We start from the raw sequence: 15,283 nt of genomic DNA, 5'->3' as shown, positions 1-15,283 counted from the left end.
CAAAAACCTTTTGATAAGGTTCCACACCAAAGACTGATCCTCAAATTGGAAGCTGTAGGCATTCAGGGTAATGTAAGTAATTGGATTATGAACTGGTTGATGTATAGGAAACAGAGGGTGTCGATTAGAGGAGTTGCTTCTAACTGGAGTGAGGTTGTTAGTGGAGTTCCACAGGGATCAGTACTAGGGCCTTTGCTTTTTCTAATCTATATTAATGATCTGGACTCTGGGCTAGTTAGCAAACTTGTCAAATTTGCAGATGATACTAAAATAGGTGGCTCAGCAGATACAATCTTGGCAGCACCGGCTATTCAGAGAGACTTAGATAACATTCAGTTGTGGGCCGACACCTGGCAGATGAAATTTGATGTTGAGAAGTGCAAGGTAATACATGCAGGTAACAAAAATGTCCACAATAATTACACTATGGGAGAAATAGAACTAGATGAAGTATCGCATGAGAAAGACCTAGGAGTCTATGTGGACTCCTCACTTTCTCCATCCAAACAGTGTGGGGAAGCAATAAAAAAGGCAAACAGGATGCTAGGGTATATTGTCAAAAGTTTAGAATTTAAAATAAGGGAAGTAATGTTAAGACTGTACAATGCGCTAGTTAGACTTCAATCTGGAATACTGTGTACAGTTCTGGGCTCCACACTTCAAGAAGGATATTGCTGCTCTAGAGGCATTTCAGAGGAGATCAACCAGACTTATTCCAGGTCTGAAGGGAATGTCCTACTGAGAGACTGAGGGAACTGAACCTTTTCACCCTGGAACAGAGGAGACTACGTGGGGACTTGATCCAAGTCTTCAAAATCATGAAAGGCATCGACCACATCAAACCAGTGGAGCTTTTCCAGATCAGCAGGGACACACGCCCCTGGGGACACAAATGGAAATTGGACTTCAAGGCATTCAAAATGGAAAACAGGAGACACTTTTTTACACAAGAGAGTTGTGACAATCTGGAACAAACTCCCCAACAATGTGGTAGATGATGAAAATTTGGAACATTTAAAAATAGGCTGGATAGGAACCTTGAATCACTCAGTTATTAATGGACACCAAATGAGCACGATGGGTCGAATGGCCTCCTCTCGTTTGTAAACTTTCTTATGTTCTTAAGTATAATGATTTTGTGGATATAGAAACATAGGAATAACAAATAGAGAATGGTTTCAATAAAATAAATAACATAGATGAATGTACATCATCAAATAAATGAAATATCAATGTATTGTAGTGGCTTTTCAGGAGAAAGTGAAATTACTTCTACAAAATTAAATAAAGTAAAGAAATATATCTAGTGCAGTTCGCATAATCAAAGTCAGCTGCATTGCGAGACCATGAGAGTTAAAGGAAACAAAATTGCATATACATACACTGCTCAAAAAAACAGAACACATAATCATCACAGTATAACACCAAGTCAATTAAATTTCAGGAATATTAATCTGTCCAGTTAAGAAGCCTAAGCGATTGTCAATCAGTGTCACCCATTTTTGTGCAAATGAAAGTGACAACAGGTGCACTGGAGATGCAACAGCAAGACAACCCCCAAAAAGGGAATGGTTTTGCAGGTGGTGGCCACAGAGTATTGCTCTCTCCTTATCTTTCCTGACTGATTCTTCTCTAGTTTTGCATTTTACTCGTGTCCTTGTCACTACTGGTAGCATGAGGCGGTACCTGCAGCCCATTCAGGTTGCACAGGTAGTCCAGGTCCTCCAGGATGGCACATCCCATCGCAAGAAGGTTTGCTGTGTCTCCCAGTACAGTCTCAAGAGCATGGAGGAGATACCAAGAGACGGGCCGTTAGACGAGGAGAGCTGGACAGGGCCGTAGAAGGGCATTAACCCAGCTGCAGGACTGGTATCTGCTCCTTTGTGCGAGGAGGAACAGGAGGAGCACTGCCAGAGCCCTACAAAATGACCTCCAGCGGGCTACTGGTGTGCATGTTTCTGACCAAACTGTCAGAAACCAACTCCATGAGGGTGGCATAAGGGCCCGACGTCCTATTGTGGGACCTGTGCTCACAGCCCAGCACCATGCAGCTCGATTGGCATTCGCCAGAGAACACCATAATTGGCAGGTCCGCCATTGGTGCCCCGTTCTCTTCACAGATGAGAGCAAGTTCACACTGAGCACATGTGACAGACGTGAAAGAGTCTGGAGACGCCGTGGTGAACGTTATGCTGCCTGCAACATCATCCAGCATGACCAGTTTAGCGGTGGATCAGTGATGGTCTGGGGAGGCATAACCTTGGAGGGTCGCACAGACCTCCACGTGCTAGCCAGTGGTACCCTCATCAGACTTTATGCTGGCACAGTGGGCCCTGGGTTCCTCCTGGTGCAGGACAATGCCTGGCCTCATGTGGCCAGAGTGTGTAGGCAGTTCCTGGATGATGAAGGCATTGATGCCATTGACTGGCCTTCACGTTCCCCAGACCTGAATCCAATTGAGAACCTTTGGGACGTTATGTATTGGTGCATCCGACGCCGCCAAGTAGCGCCACAGACTGTCCAGGAGCCCACTGATGCGCTGATCCATTTCAGGGAGGAGATCCCCCAGGACACCATCCGCCGTCTCATCAGGAGCATGCCCAGACGTTGTTGGGAGTGCATAAAGGCACGTGGGGGCCATACACACTACTGAGTCACATTATGAGTTGCCCCTTGACCTCATTCCGGCGCTTACTGAAGACGCATCTTTTCCGACAGTACTTTTATATTGTAATATTAGTATTTTATCCCTACTAGATAGCACTTCACAGTTTTTATTATGCTTCTCGCGTTCTTGATTGTTTTCCTCCTTGCTCCCTTTCCCGTAGCCCTTGTCTCTGACCCTACATCTTGACAGCACTTAGCTTTCACCGTCCAGGATGTAGGAAGTCACTTACTGTACTTGTGTAAATTGTAAATTGGAATTTGTAAAATGTATTATTCTGAATTGCTGTTTTAGCTAAATTGATTTTGTAATGATTGATGCCTTGTACTTCACTGTATTTTTGCACTTATGTTGTAAGTCGCCCTGGATAAGGGCGTCTGCCAAGAAATTAAAATTAATAATAATAATAATAATAATAATAATAATAATAATAATAATAATAATAATAATAATAACATATTACACAATGTACAGTAAAGATTTTGATCTTTAATATATTTCATTCATCGAGATCCGATGTGTGATTTGAGTGTTCCATGAATTTTTTTAAACAGTGTATGTATATTAGAAATACACACACATGTATGTGACAAAAAAAAAATGTTTTAAAAGGGACCATGCTTCATCACCACCTTGTAGCTGTCATGAATTAATTATTCATCATTGTCCACGGCAATAACATGACAACAAAAATATGTAATGACATGTTGAGAGGAAGACGCCTCTCCCTCCCTTGGTCACAAATGTATACATACACTCACCTAAAGGATTATTAGGAACACCATACTAATACTGTGTTTGACCCCCTTTCGCCTTCAGAACTGCCTTAATTCTACGTGGCATTGATTCAACAAGGTGCTGAAAGCATTCTTTAGAAATGTTGGCCCATATTGATAGGATAGCATCTTGCAGTTGATGGAGATTTGTGGGATGCACATCCAGGGCACGAAGCTCCCGTTCCACCACATCCCAAAGATGCTCTATTGGGTTGAGATCTGGTGACTGTGGGGACCAGTTTAGTACAGTGAACTCATTGTCATGTTCAAGAAACCAATTTGAAATGATTCGACCTTTGTGACATGGTGCATTATCCTGCTGGAAGTAGCCATCAGAGGATGGGTACATGGTGGTCATAAAGGGATGGACATGGTCAGAAACAATGCTCAGGTAGGCCGTGGCATTTAAACGATGCCCAATTGGCACTAAGGGGCCTAAAGTGTGCCAAGAAAACATCCCCCACACCATTACACCACCACCACCAGCCTGCACAGTGGTAACAAGGCATGATGGATCCATGTTCTCATTCTGTTTACGCCAAATTCTGACTCTACCATCTGAATGTCTCAACAGAAATCGAGACTCATCAGACCAGGCAACATTTTTCCAGTCTTCAACTGTCCAATTTTGGTGAGCTTGTGCAAATTGTAGCCTCTTTTTCCTATTTGTAGTGGAGATGAGTGGTACCCGGTGGGGTCTTCTGCTGTTGTAGCCCATCCGCCTCAAGGTTGTACGTTGTAAATGCTTTGCTGCATACCTCGGTTGTAACGAGTGGTTATTTCAGTCAAAGTTGCTCTTCTATCAGCTTGAATCAGTCGGCCCATTCTCCTCTGACCTCTAGCATCAACAAGGCATTTTCGCCCACAGGACTGCTGCATACTGGATGTTTTTCCCTTTTCACACCATTCTTTGTAAACCCTAGAAATGGTTGTGCGTGAAAATCCCAGTAACTGAGCAGATTGTGAAATACTCAGACCGGCCCGTCTGGCACCAACAACCATGCCACGCTCAAAATTGCTTAAATCACCTTTCTTTCCCATTCAGACATTCAGTTTGGAGTTCAGGAGATTGTCTTGACCAGGACCACACCCCTAAATGCATTGAAGCAACTGCCATGTGATTGGTTGGTTAGATAATTGCATTAATGAGAAATTGAACAGGTGTTCCTAATAATCCTTTAGGTGAGTGTATATACATACACATATGGAAGAATTGTACCTTGCAAATTTCAATGCATCCTGCGAAGCTTCCTCAAGGTTTATTCAGCGATGGCAAGATAGTGTCCTTGTAGAAGGCAGAAGCTTCCTGAGGGGTGTTAAAAATCTTGTGATCTCCATTGAAAGTAACATGCAGGCGAGCCGGGTGGAGAAGGCCGTATTTAATTCCAGCTTCACGAAGTTGGATTTTCACGTTCTTGTATTCCCCGCGGCGCCGTGCCAAATCAACACCGAGGTCAGGGTAGATGAAAATCTTGGTTCCACGAAAGTAGAGTTGATCCTTCTCTCTTGCCAGGCACATAATGTGCTCCTTCATTTTGTAGTGGTGTAGCGCCTCAGTGCCAAAGATCGATGAGCCCGATCCACTACCGGTGGCGAATCGAAGCTCTCCTTGTCAAAAATCTCCAGAAGTGCCTCTGTGAAGTCAGTGGGATTTCCATCCTCTGAGCTCTCAGGCACACCGATGATCCGAATATTCTGTCTCCTACTGCAATTCTCTAAATCATCCACCTTGGTCATCAGCTTTGCATTGTGGGTTTCCAGCTAGGTGCAGCGATTTTCGAGAGCACCAATTCTATCACTCTGTCACCGAATGTTCGACATTATTATTATTATTATTTTTTTTTATTATTATTATTATTATTTTTTTTATTATTTTTTTTATTTCTTGGCAGACACCCTTATTCAGGGCGACTTACAACATAAGTGCAATACAAAGTTCAAAAATACAGTTACAAGTACAAGTACAACCTTTGATTGAAGGAGGCAACTGTTGCTTGTAGAGCCACTACTGAAGAATGGAGCTCTGTGTGGAGACCAGCGAATTTGTCAAGTATGCTGGTTTGTAGATTTGCTATTGCACTGGAGGGAGAGTCAGCACCAGAAGCCGCCATGTTTTCCACAGTAGCAGAACCAGAAACGATCTGCAAGGTATCAGATTCTATTTCAGTCTGATTGTGTTTGCTTCAAGGTTTTAACATCTCTATCGCATAAAGGAGTACTTGACAAACACTAAGAAAACAATAAAACTGTGCTATTTGTTCTTTTAAATATGTATTTTAGGGATATGTAAAAAACTTGGGAGCTGCTCTCAGTTACGTCTCACTCCATTGCAGGCGTCCCGGAACTCTCCTCTTGCTGCCTTTGACAAAGTTTTTCCAGGGTGTCATCAGGGTGGTGTCAGGTTCACTTTTCCTACAGAGACCATGGAGCCTGATGTTCTGAGTAAATTAATGTTAATGGAGACAAGTGGGTTTTGTTGCCCATAAGACAAGCGTAGCAGTTTGGGCTAAGCTTAATGATGTTCACTTTATTTGTACAGATTTCTGTTCACTGCATCACTTCACATGCATCACCAGGCCCGGCGCTATGGGCAGGCCTCAGGTGGCCTTGCCCCCCCAGTTTAGATCCAGTGCCCCCCAGTATCCAATTATAAATTGCCATAAAAAAAAGCAAAATAAAATTAAAGCGCAAAACTACCGGAAATACTGTGTTTCAAAACCAGGGTTACCAGGTTTTTAATGGCAACAAGCCCTATTGGTCCCCAAAACAAGCAACCTCCTACAACAACCAATCAAACAGAGGGGGTGGGGATGTCAACACTTTAATACTGTAGATATAGAGTGCATTTATGACACACATACTTTTTTTATTCTGCACAGACTTTGACCAATTTAGCCAATGGTTTACCGATCAGTCTTCTGAATCTGTGCAAATTCTGGCCAGAATTGTGAAAGTCTGCATGTTGTGAACGCACCCATAGAAAACACTAGTACGAATTATTGTATGCATTAATGACGATTCTTTTTTTTATATGGTTCTGAATTCAAATTACATCTATAGACAATAATAATAGCACCCTCAGTACTACACCTGAATATGTTCCCTGCTTTTATTTTTTGTTATAGGCATAACGCTTTTAGATAGCTAGAAAACGCAAATGTAGGCTAATAATAATTAACGCCCAAACAAGCACATTCCAAATAAAACAAGCCCAAAAACTGCAAACCGCGAGGTTTATTTATAACAGTAAGATCTTTTTTTTCTGTTCAATTTTGAGTAATCAGATGAAAGTAAGCATTATATGTACATTCCTTTCTGTACGATAACTTGGTGTATATGCGAACCTGTGTATTGCACATTGTAGAGAGCCTGTTCACTCTATTTGTTTCAAGTACTCAACTTGAATCAGACGCTACTTTGTAGCTAATGCGGTAATAATAACAATAATAATAATAAAATCAAAAGGAACTGTATATAATATGTAATTGTAAATAATTGTAATCATATGTCATATGATTGATTGTTTCCATTGTTTAATGCCATTATAAGGAAGTAAAATGGTAAAGAATATGATTTAATTCATTTTACAAAATGGGCCCCCCCTAAATAAGTGGATGCCCCCTCAGAGCGTTTAAGCTGGTGCCGGGCCTGTGCATCACAGACATGGGGCAAGGAGTGTTCTGCACAAATCACTAATCAGGCTACAACACTGGTATGTACATACAGTCAGAGGTAGATGTTCAGGTGAAAAGAAATACAAAATATAAGTTTCTCACAGAGAACAAATGCAGCTCAGATATATTCAAATTTTAACAGACAAAATAAATTGTATGTGTGATAGAGAGCATTGAATATTTTATATGCAGAAATGTCTTCAGCATAATCCAGCTGTTTATAATTCAAATCAGAGAATGAGCTTTTCAAGACAAATACAGTAAAACCCTCAACCAAAGGAAAATTACACACTCAGGGCAACTGGGGTGGAAGACCGCTGCATGCTCCTGAATACAATGAATGTGGATATATTCCAAAACCAGGAGTTGGATAGTAAGATAGAGGGGGTGAGGGGAAAAAAGGAAGAATTAAAGAAAGAACAAAAGCAAATGCATTAATAAGTAAATGGATAAAGCTTAGTCTGATTTCACAGAAACATTATTTGCAGCAACTTCTGCAGCTGTGCTGCTTGTATTGGCCTCCACAGAGCATGCCTCAGGGCTTCTGCAAAGCATAGCAGCAGGATGCTGCCCAAGACAGACTGGTCAAATTTGTTTAGGTCTTCCTATATACCCCAACATTTTATTTTTAATAATATATAAAAAAACACATTTCAAGAAAGATATATGTGAATCCTTCACAGGGGTCACATGCATTAGCTGCCAAATGAGGAAAAATAGATATTTGCATTCATGATTTTTCTTTGTATTCTATAGTGCTAGGTGAGAGCATGGTATTTTTCTGAAAAAATAACTTGAGTAACTCAAGAATTCAATGCTTCACAGCAATACCAAGTGGGCTGATTTGTTTGAATGTTTAAACTACAGTAATGTCTACCAAAACATTGCAAACATGTCTCAAAATCAAATAATTATTCCAAAACACTAACACATGTTCTCTTCCAACAGGAACATTTAGTCAATCATAGCACAATGTCATAAAAACACTAACATCAGATGGAATTACAGAAACTGCATTATTTTATATGTGTCAGGTCTGCCCTTATACAATAGACAGTATATTGTATTGATCAAAGATTGTGTTTTGCACTGCAGTTTCTTTTGAAGCCTCTCTACATTTTTGTTTTGTTGGGTTTAGTAAATGCTTGCATTTTGTTTCTTTTGCTGCAGAAATTCAATACAAAAATGAATGACCCATCTCAGAATAGCTGTAGAATGCACGGTTTATGAAAAAAAGAAGACAGAATTGCTGCAGTAAAGGCTTTATTTGCAACAGGACATTACTGCAAGATAACAAAAATATGCAATATAGCTGCCATTTACTATGTGAAAATACAAAATATACAAACAGAAAAAGCCACAGAAGAATAAAAAAAAGAGAAAACAAAATCATTTTCTAATCTGCCCGGTCTTCTGCATTTGGCCACATGTTCTCATCCACATCACACCTGATATCTTCTCTGGCAAGGCATCTTGGGAAAAATCTTTTTTCACATGCCTTATCCACCCATGGCAGTGTTCAGCTGTGATGTCTTGGCATGCATTTATTTTACTTTATTGGCATCCATTGCATCCAGGAGGGACATTTGGTCCTGCGGACAATGGTCAAAAACCTTCCATCTCCAGGCTGGGGTTGAGGAAAGGGGAGTAAGGGGCAAGGAAAAGGGACATCATCCTCGGATGGGCGTCAAACCAGGCTGTGACTGCACGGGAATGGTGGAATGCCACATTGTCCCATGTGATCACATATATTGGCAAGTGGTCTCCCACCTGTCCCCTTTCTACCTCTGGCACCAGTCTTTCGTGCAGGTCTTCTAAAAACAGGAGAAGGTGGTCGTTGTTGTAGGGGCGAATCTCACAATTATGCAGGAGTGCACCATTGTTGGAGATTGCGGCACACATGGTGATGTTGGCTCCTCTCTGGCCCAGCACGGTAACTGTGGCCCTTTTGCCAATTATGTTTCTTTTGCGCCGACGCGTTTTCGCCAAATTGAAGCCAGCCTCGTCAACGTAGATCATTTCATGTGTGACTTCATTGGCCTCCAAATCCATGTCTCTCTGCAAATAATCAGACACAGTGTGTGTAAATGCTTTGCTGTATACCTACTGTATGTCCTACTGTACTCCAGGTTTATAGAGTAGTTTACTGGAAAACACACTATGTATAGTACAGTAATGACTGTATTGCATAACCTTACCTGGACGTATTGGCGACGGAGTTCTTTGATACGCTCACTGTTCCTTTCAAAAGGAACTTTGTATAGTTGTTTCATTCGGACTCTGTGTTTAGATAGAGTCCGAGAAATGGGAGTTATGCCAAAGACAAGGTTGTCCTCTACAGCTCTGGACTGAATGTCCTTCAGTTTTATTTCATTGTCAGCAATCACCATGTTGACAATAGCAAGTTCCTGTTCTTCATTTAGGAGCTTTCCTCCCCTGAGGGAGGTAGATGTTGAATCCTTAGAGAGACAAAATACAGTTACATATTAGAGACCGGAGGCATACAGTCACTGTAATACATGGTAAAATTATGTACACTTTGCAGTAGGAGAAGTCCTTATACAATATCCTACCTGTTGGTTTCTAGAAAAATCCGGACAATGGATGCCACTGTGTCCCGGCTGAGATTTGGCTGTACTCGTTCACCAGCCTCTCTGTATGATAGCCCGTGGTTTATGACATGGTCTATGATAGTAGCTCTTATTTCATCAGTTACCCTAGCTCTGGCCCATCTTTGAGCGCCACCACGCATTCTGACTCCTCTCCCTCTCCCTTGCCCTTGTCTCACTCCTTTCCCTTGTCCTGGTACTTGTCTTCCTCTCCCTCTCCCTTGCCCTTGTCCCACTCCTCTCCCTTGACCTGGTACTCATCTTCCTCTCCCTCATGCAGGCATTTTTTTTATTTTCTTTGTGTTGCTCTATATTGTTCCTTTTCCACACAAGATCAGCCCAAAGAGGTCCTCTTTTACTGTATACCATATGGTCATGCGATTGAAAGAACCTCAACACCTGAGTGTGTTTCCTAGATGGGAATCAGCTGTGATTTATTTGCATAACTTCAATCAGCTGTTTCTTAGTAGCAGTAGCAGGGGATATATTTGTGTTTCAATTCACAATATGAACAGCTGTTCACTTTGACTTTAGCCTACAATTTAGGTTTAGAATATGATGTTATCTGTTCTGACATACATTGTGAAAGCATTTGTAAATTTGGCAGTAAAAATCCATAGTTTTGGTCTTGGTTGAGCTTGTGTGTAAAAGAAGTTAAAGCATTTTAAATTTGTGTTAACTGTATAACTGCATTTTGTGTCAGAGCAACAAGAAATGTGTTAATTGTATAGCCTACACAGACGGATGTTGTGCTAACTGTGTTTAGGAAAAATTGTTTAAAGTATTGAAAAAATTGTCATAGTGATCGTAAAAAACGAATAATCTGAATTTGCAATTGCAAGGAAGGGGGCATCTCGTCCATTAGCTATTTTACAGCATTATGACTTTTCAGTTGAAACTTCAGCTACTAAAGCACCACATAACAGCTGGCAACCTTGTGAAATTTCCAAGCCTAAAAGAAGTGAACTGCACAGAGAACACTGAAAAAGAGTATGTTACATTCATCACATGTGTACTGCAGTATTTCAATTGTCATTTTGAAACTTTTGGGGCCAGACATTTTTTTATTCTTTATTGGCATTATTTGAGGGGTGGAATCGGGTGTAGTAAAGGGACTGCTGGCTGGGAGCAGGGCATCACATAATTAGTGACAACATCAGTGCAATAAATTATATAGTAAGTAAACAATGGTATAAACGACCCAACCAATTAGAAACAAAAGAAGAAAGAATTCATACAAAATGAAACCATTACATAAAGTTTAGTTTATGTATAGGTTAGATATATAATAAAAAACACAAATTCTGTACATTGGCAATATGTTTTACAATAAAGATGTATCAATAAAGAAAGTTTCAGATTGTTTTGCTTGTCTGAAATAGAAGCATGTCCTTGGGAACATGTGAAATGACGATGATGAAAAAGCAGTCTACCTCTCTTGACATATTATTCTAACCCTTTCTCTGCCTCCCTTTGCAGGGTATTTCTGAGAGCCATCACCCAGTTCGCCAAGACTCTGGCGCAGAGGTTCCTGCAGGGAGCAGACTTTGAGCTGCAGGTAGGCTTCCCAATGATGTCTTAGCACAAAACTACAGTGTTCCCGTTTATCAATCACTGTAATATTTCTCATAGATTATGTAGCTCCAAACAAATACTATTCCTGTACACAGTCACAAGTGGTATCTCACTCAACACTAATGCAGGTCACATTAGCCAGACTGTTTTGTGGTCAATAATCAGTGATATCTTCACATTTAAACTATAAGCTGTAAATATATTCACACACAACAGTGGAGACCTCTTTAATAATAGTTCAACATCTGCAATCATTGTCATTTAACATGAAATGGGGATAATAAACAGATTATATATAACAGATGTGCCCTTAATTTATGCTTATCTCAAATTCATAAAACTACTACAAGTAGTGTAGTGTTGCAGTTCTAAGGTTTGTGGAAAGTTGTTCTTCAGGGAAAACTCTGGAGGTCTTTTGCATCTTTCAAGAAGGGTGAAGAGTTTGAATCTTTCCAACTGTTAGGTATCCATCAATCAGAGGAAACTCAGTTTGAAGAATGCATTGCATTTATCTTTCTTAAAAAAAACAAATTATTCATATGTTATCTTTCAAGCTGGAAGCACTGCACTGCTCACTTCCATAGGAACCCAGTCGAAAGTACTCTGTATCAAAGCTGCCACTGGCCCTTGTTCCCATCACTGAAACAGCTCCCTTCCACTTCCTGGTTGTATAAAAGCTGACGTCTGCACAGGAACTTCCTCTTTTGCCTCTTCACTGGACCTGAGACTTAAGACTCTATGTGTGCCTGTGTCGAATTCAAAAGCATTGCAGTTTCATTTAGCTAGCTTCACTTACTGTGTTGTTCATCACCGTTTCGCTACCTGCCTGGAGTGAGGAGGTCCTCTGTTCCGTCTGTCTGGGCACCAACAGCAGGTGCAACCAGACTGTGGCCCCTGGCCCCACTACGGGACACCCGGCAGCCCAGTCAAGCACAGGACACCGCCGCCACATCCAGCAATCCCCCACTCAGGTGATCCCCACTCCGGCGAGCGACAGTAGGGGCTCAGGAAGCCTGGACCTCCTCCCCACACATGCTGCTCCAGCGCCTGTGGGGGTGCAGCACCACCTCCTCCCTCGCCTGAGCCCTGATGCATTCTAGCAGCATCTGGCCCACTCATACACCACCCAGCAACTCTCCATTTGGCAATACTGTTCCAGATTATAACAGTTGGCTACTCCCTGCAGTTTCAGACGAGTGAGGGACCCGTTCTCCTGGAGAAGCGAGCACGTACCTCCAGGGCAACACGAGGGAAACTATTGCCCATACTTCCTAGTGCACAAGAAAGATGGCAGTTTCTGCCCCATCTTGGATCTGAGGCGCCTGAACCGCCACCTCAAAGTGTTGCGCTTGAAGATCCTCAACTTGTGCACCATGTCCCAGTCCATCAAACCCGGTGACTGGTTTAACACAGTGTATCTGAAAGACACTTACTTTCACATCCCCATGTGGACAGTCATGTGCTGGTTCAGATGGACAACACAGCAGTGGTAACTGGCAAGGAGGTCTCCGGTCGCACAGAATGTATCGTCTAGCACACTATGGGCACAGGCCCGGCTCCACTCCATCAGAGCAGTTCACCTCCCCGGCCTGTCCAACACGGCGGTGGACCTCCTCTCTCAGAGAGGCCTCCCAGTTTCGGAATGGCGCCTCCACCTGCTTGTGATACAACAACTGTGCAGCCGAACTCTTCGCCTCAGCAGAGTCCACCCACTGCCCACTATGGTTCTCCGTCCGAGTCTGAGGAACCCTTGGGATCGAGGCTCTAACTCACACGTGGCTGCACTGTCTCCTCTATGCGTTCCTACCTTTCCCCCTCTCCCGGTGGTCCTGGAGAAGATCAGGCAAGAACGAGTGTCAGTTCTGCTGGTAGAGCCCTGGTGGCCTCGCAGATTCTGGTTTGCAGACCCAAACCCAGCCTGCTTCAGCTCTGGGCCTGGTCCCTGAGCATGATCGTTTAATAGCTTGGGGTCTGTCAGAAGTAGTAGCCACTATTCAGTCAGCGAGAGCTCCATTTAAGAGGTCACAGTATTCCTACCCCTGGCGGACGTTTCGCACCTAGTGCCAAGACGGGGGTCATGACCCAGTTAATTGCCCCATCGGGGTCATTATTACAATCTGGCGGCCATCTCCGTGTGTTATGTGCGGATTGATAGCAAGCCACCTGGGTCTGATCTCCTGCCAGTGCAGTTTCTGAAGGAAGCTCATAGGCTGTGGCCTCCTCTTGCCCCTCCCCTTGCATTGCACCTTGTTTTAATACCGATCGCACTTTCCCATGGCCCATTTGAGCCACTGAAGTCAGCTGATCTGAAGCTGGTGTCACTTAAGATCGTGTTTTTGCCGGCAATAACCTCTGTAAAACACGTGAGCGAGTTAAATGCCCTGCCCATACATCTGTCATGTATCCATTTTGCAGGCTCCTGACTTGTCTTCGGAGCAGGAGAGTCGGCTACTTCGTCTAGTCTGCTTTCCCCCGTGCGGGCCCTCAGGTGCTATTTGGAGTGCAATAAAGACACTCAGCACTTGGACCAGATGTTTGTGTCCTATTTCATGGTCTGCCTCTTTTAGCGTTTCCTGGATGGAGTTATATTGAACCGTGTTTCTGTTCCTCCGGACTATGCCTTCCAGTCGAGCACCCACGTGAGCTGCTCCTGGACTTGGTGACTGTCCTGTTGAATATGTTCCTGGGGTTTGCCACGCAGCCTTCAGGTACATTGCCTTATGAGCCCGTCCTGTATATAATTCGTTCATTGTTGCATTGTTCTTGCTTTATGTTGCGGTGGTGCATGTGTCTTGCCTGTACCCCGCTGTATATGTATCAGGTATAGACAGCAGGCCTGTGTCCCACACTAGCTGTGCTAGTAAACTTGAGGGCCACTGCCGCTGTTTCCAGCTGATGGTGCTCGAGATGTTACTCACTGCCTTGCTGTGTATATATAGTTCCTTGGTCAGCAGGTCTGTGGCCCCACTCTAGCTGTGAGCTCATAGAGCAGTGGACCGCTGCTGCAGTCCTCAGCAGAGGGCACTCGAGCTGGCTCTCATGCCCCAGTGTGTACATAGTCTGTTTGTCCCACCACGGTAAGAGCTGCCATTGTCCTGCAGTAACTGTGCTAATCGACAGGTGGCAACTGCTCAGATGTTGTGCGAGAGGTGCATGAGCTCCTGCACCCCACGGTGTATATGGTTAGTTTGTTACGACATTGTAGAGCTTGGTGTGGCCTTGCTCCTAGCTGTGCTAGTAGAGCAAGCGGCCACCATTCCTGTTTTGCGCGGGGGGTGCATGAAGTGCTTCCTGCACCCTGCGATGTACAGTGGCTCTCAAAAGTACCCACCTTGGACTTTTCCCACATTTCATTGTGTTACAAAATTAAATCAGAATGGAATTCATCAGGAGTTTTTGCCACTGATCAACACAGAAAATGTCCATATTGTCAAAGACAAAAATATAATCTTGTTCTAAATTAATTACAAATACAAAACAGATAATTGAAGTAATCACCCCTGATATACCTAATTAAGCTGTGGTGAAACCAATTGTCTTTAGAAGTCATGGTATTAGTTGAATGCAGGCCACCAGGTTTGATTAAATACACCTGTCTCTGGGAGGTCCCACAGTTGGTTAGTAGAATTCCTAACAAAAGACATGAAGACGAAGGAACATTCAAATCAAATCCAGAATAAGGTTCTTCAAAAGCACCAATCAGGGGTAGGACATAAGAACATTTCCAATGCATTGAATATCCCCCAGAGCACAGTAAAGTCCATTATGAAGAAATTGAGAGAAGCACATAAGAAAGTTTACAAACAAACGAGAGAAGGCCATTTGACCCATTGTGCTCGTTTGGTGTCTATTAATAACTGAGTGATCCAAGGATCCTATCCAGTCTGTTTTTAAATGTTCCCAAATTTCCAGCTTCAACCACATTGCTGGGTAGTTTGTTCCAGATTGTGACAACTCTCTGTATGAAGAAGTGTCTCCTGTCTT

General features: G+C 42.9%; 1 protein-coding gene across 2 annotated transcripts in view; it reads left to right on the top strand.

Annotated features, from left to right (window-relative positions):
• LOC136755306 (dedicator of cytokinesis protein 2) overlaps positions 1 to 15,283 on the top strand; it is a 435,882-nt gene that overhangs the window by 386,194 nt on the left and 34,405 nt on the right. For both annotated transcript variants that reach the window (XM_066711776.1, XM_066711775.1), the window contains exon 30: positions 11,204 to 11,282. In XM_066711776.1, coding sequence (XP_066567873.1) covers positions 11,204 to 11,282 — 79 coding nt within the window. The remainder of the gene's footprint in view (positions 1 to 11,203; positions 11,283 to 15,283) is intronic.

This window comes from Amia ocellicauda, chromosome 8, assembly GCF_036373705.1.
Source record: "Amia ocellicauda isolate fAmiCal2 chromosome 8, fAmiCal2.hap1, whole genome shotgun sequence".
In the NCBI taxonomy this organism is placed as follows: Eukaryota; Metazoa; Chordata; class Actinopteri; order Amiiformes; family Amiidae; genus Amia; species Amia ocellicauda.
The sequence above is the reverse complement of the archived record's forward strand: the minus strand, read 5'-3'. Positions and strand labels throughout refer to the sequence as shown.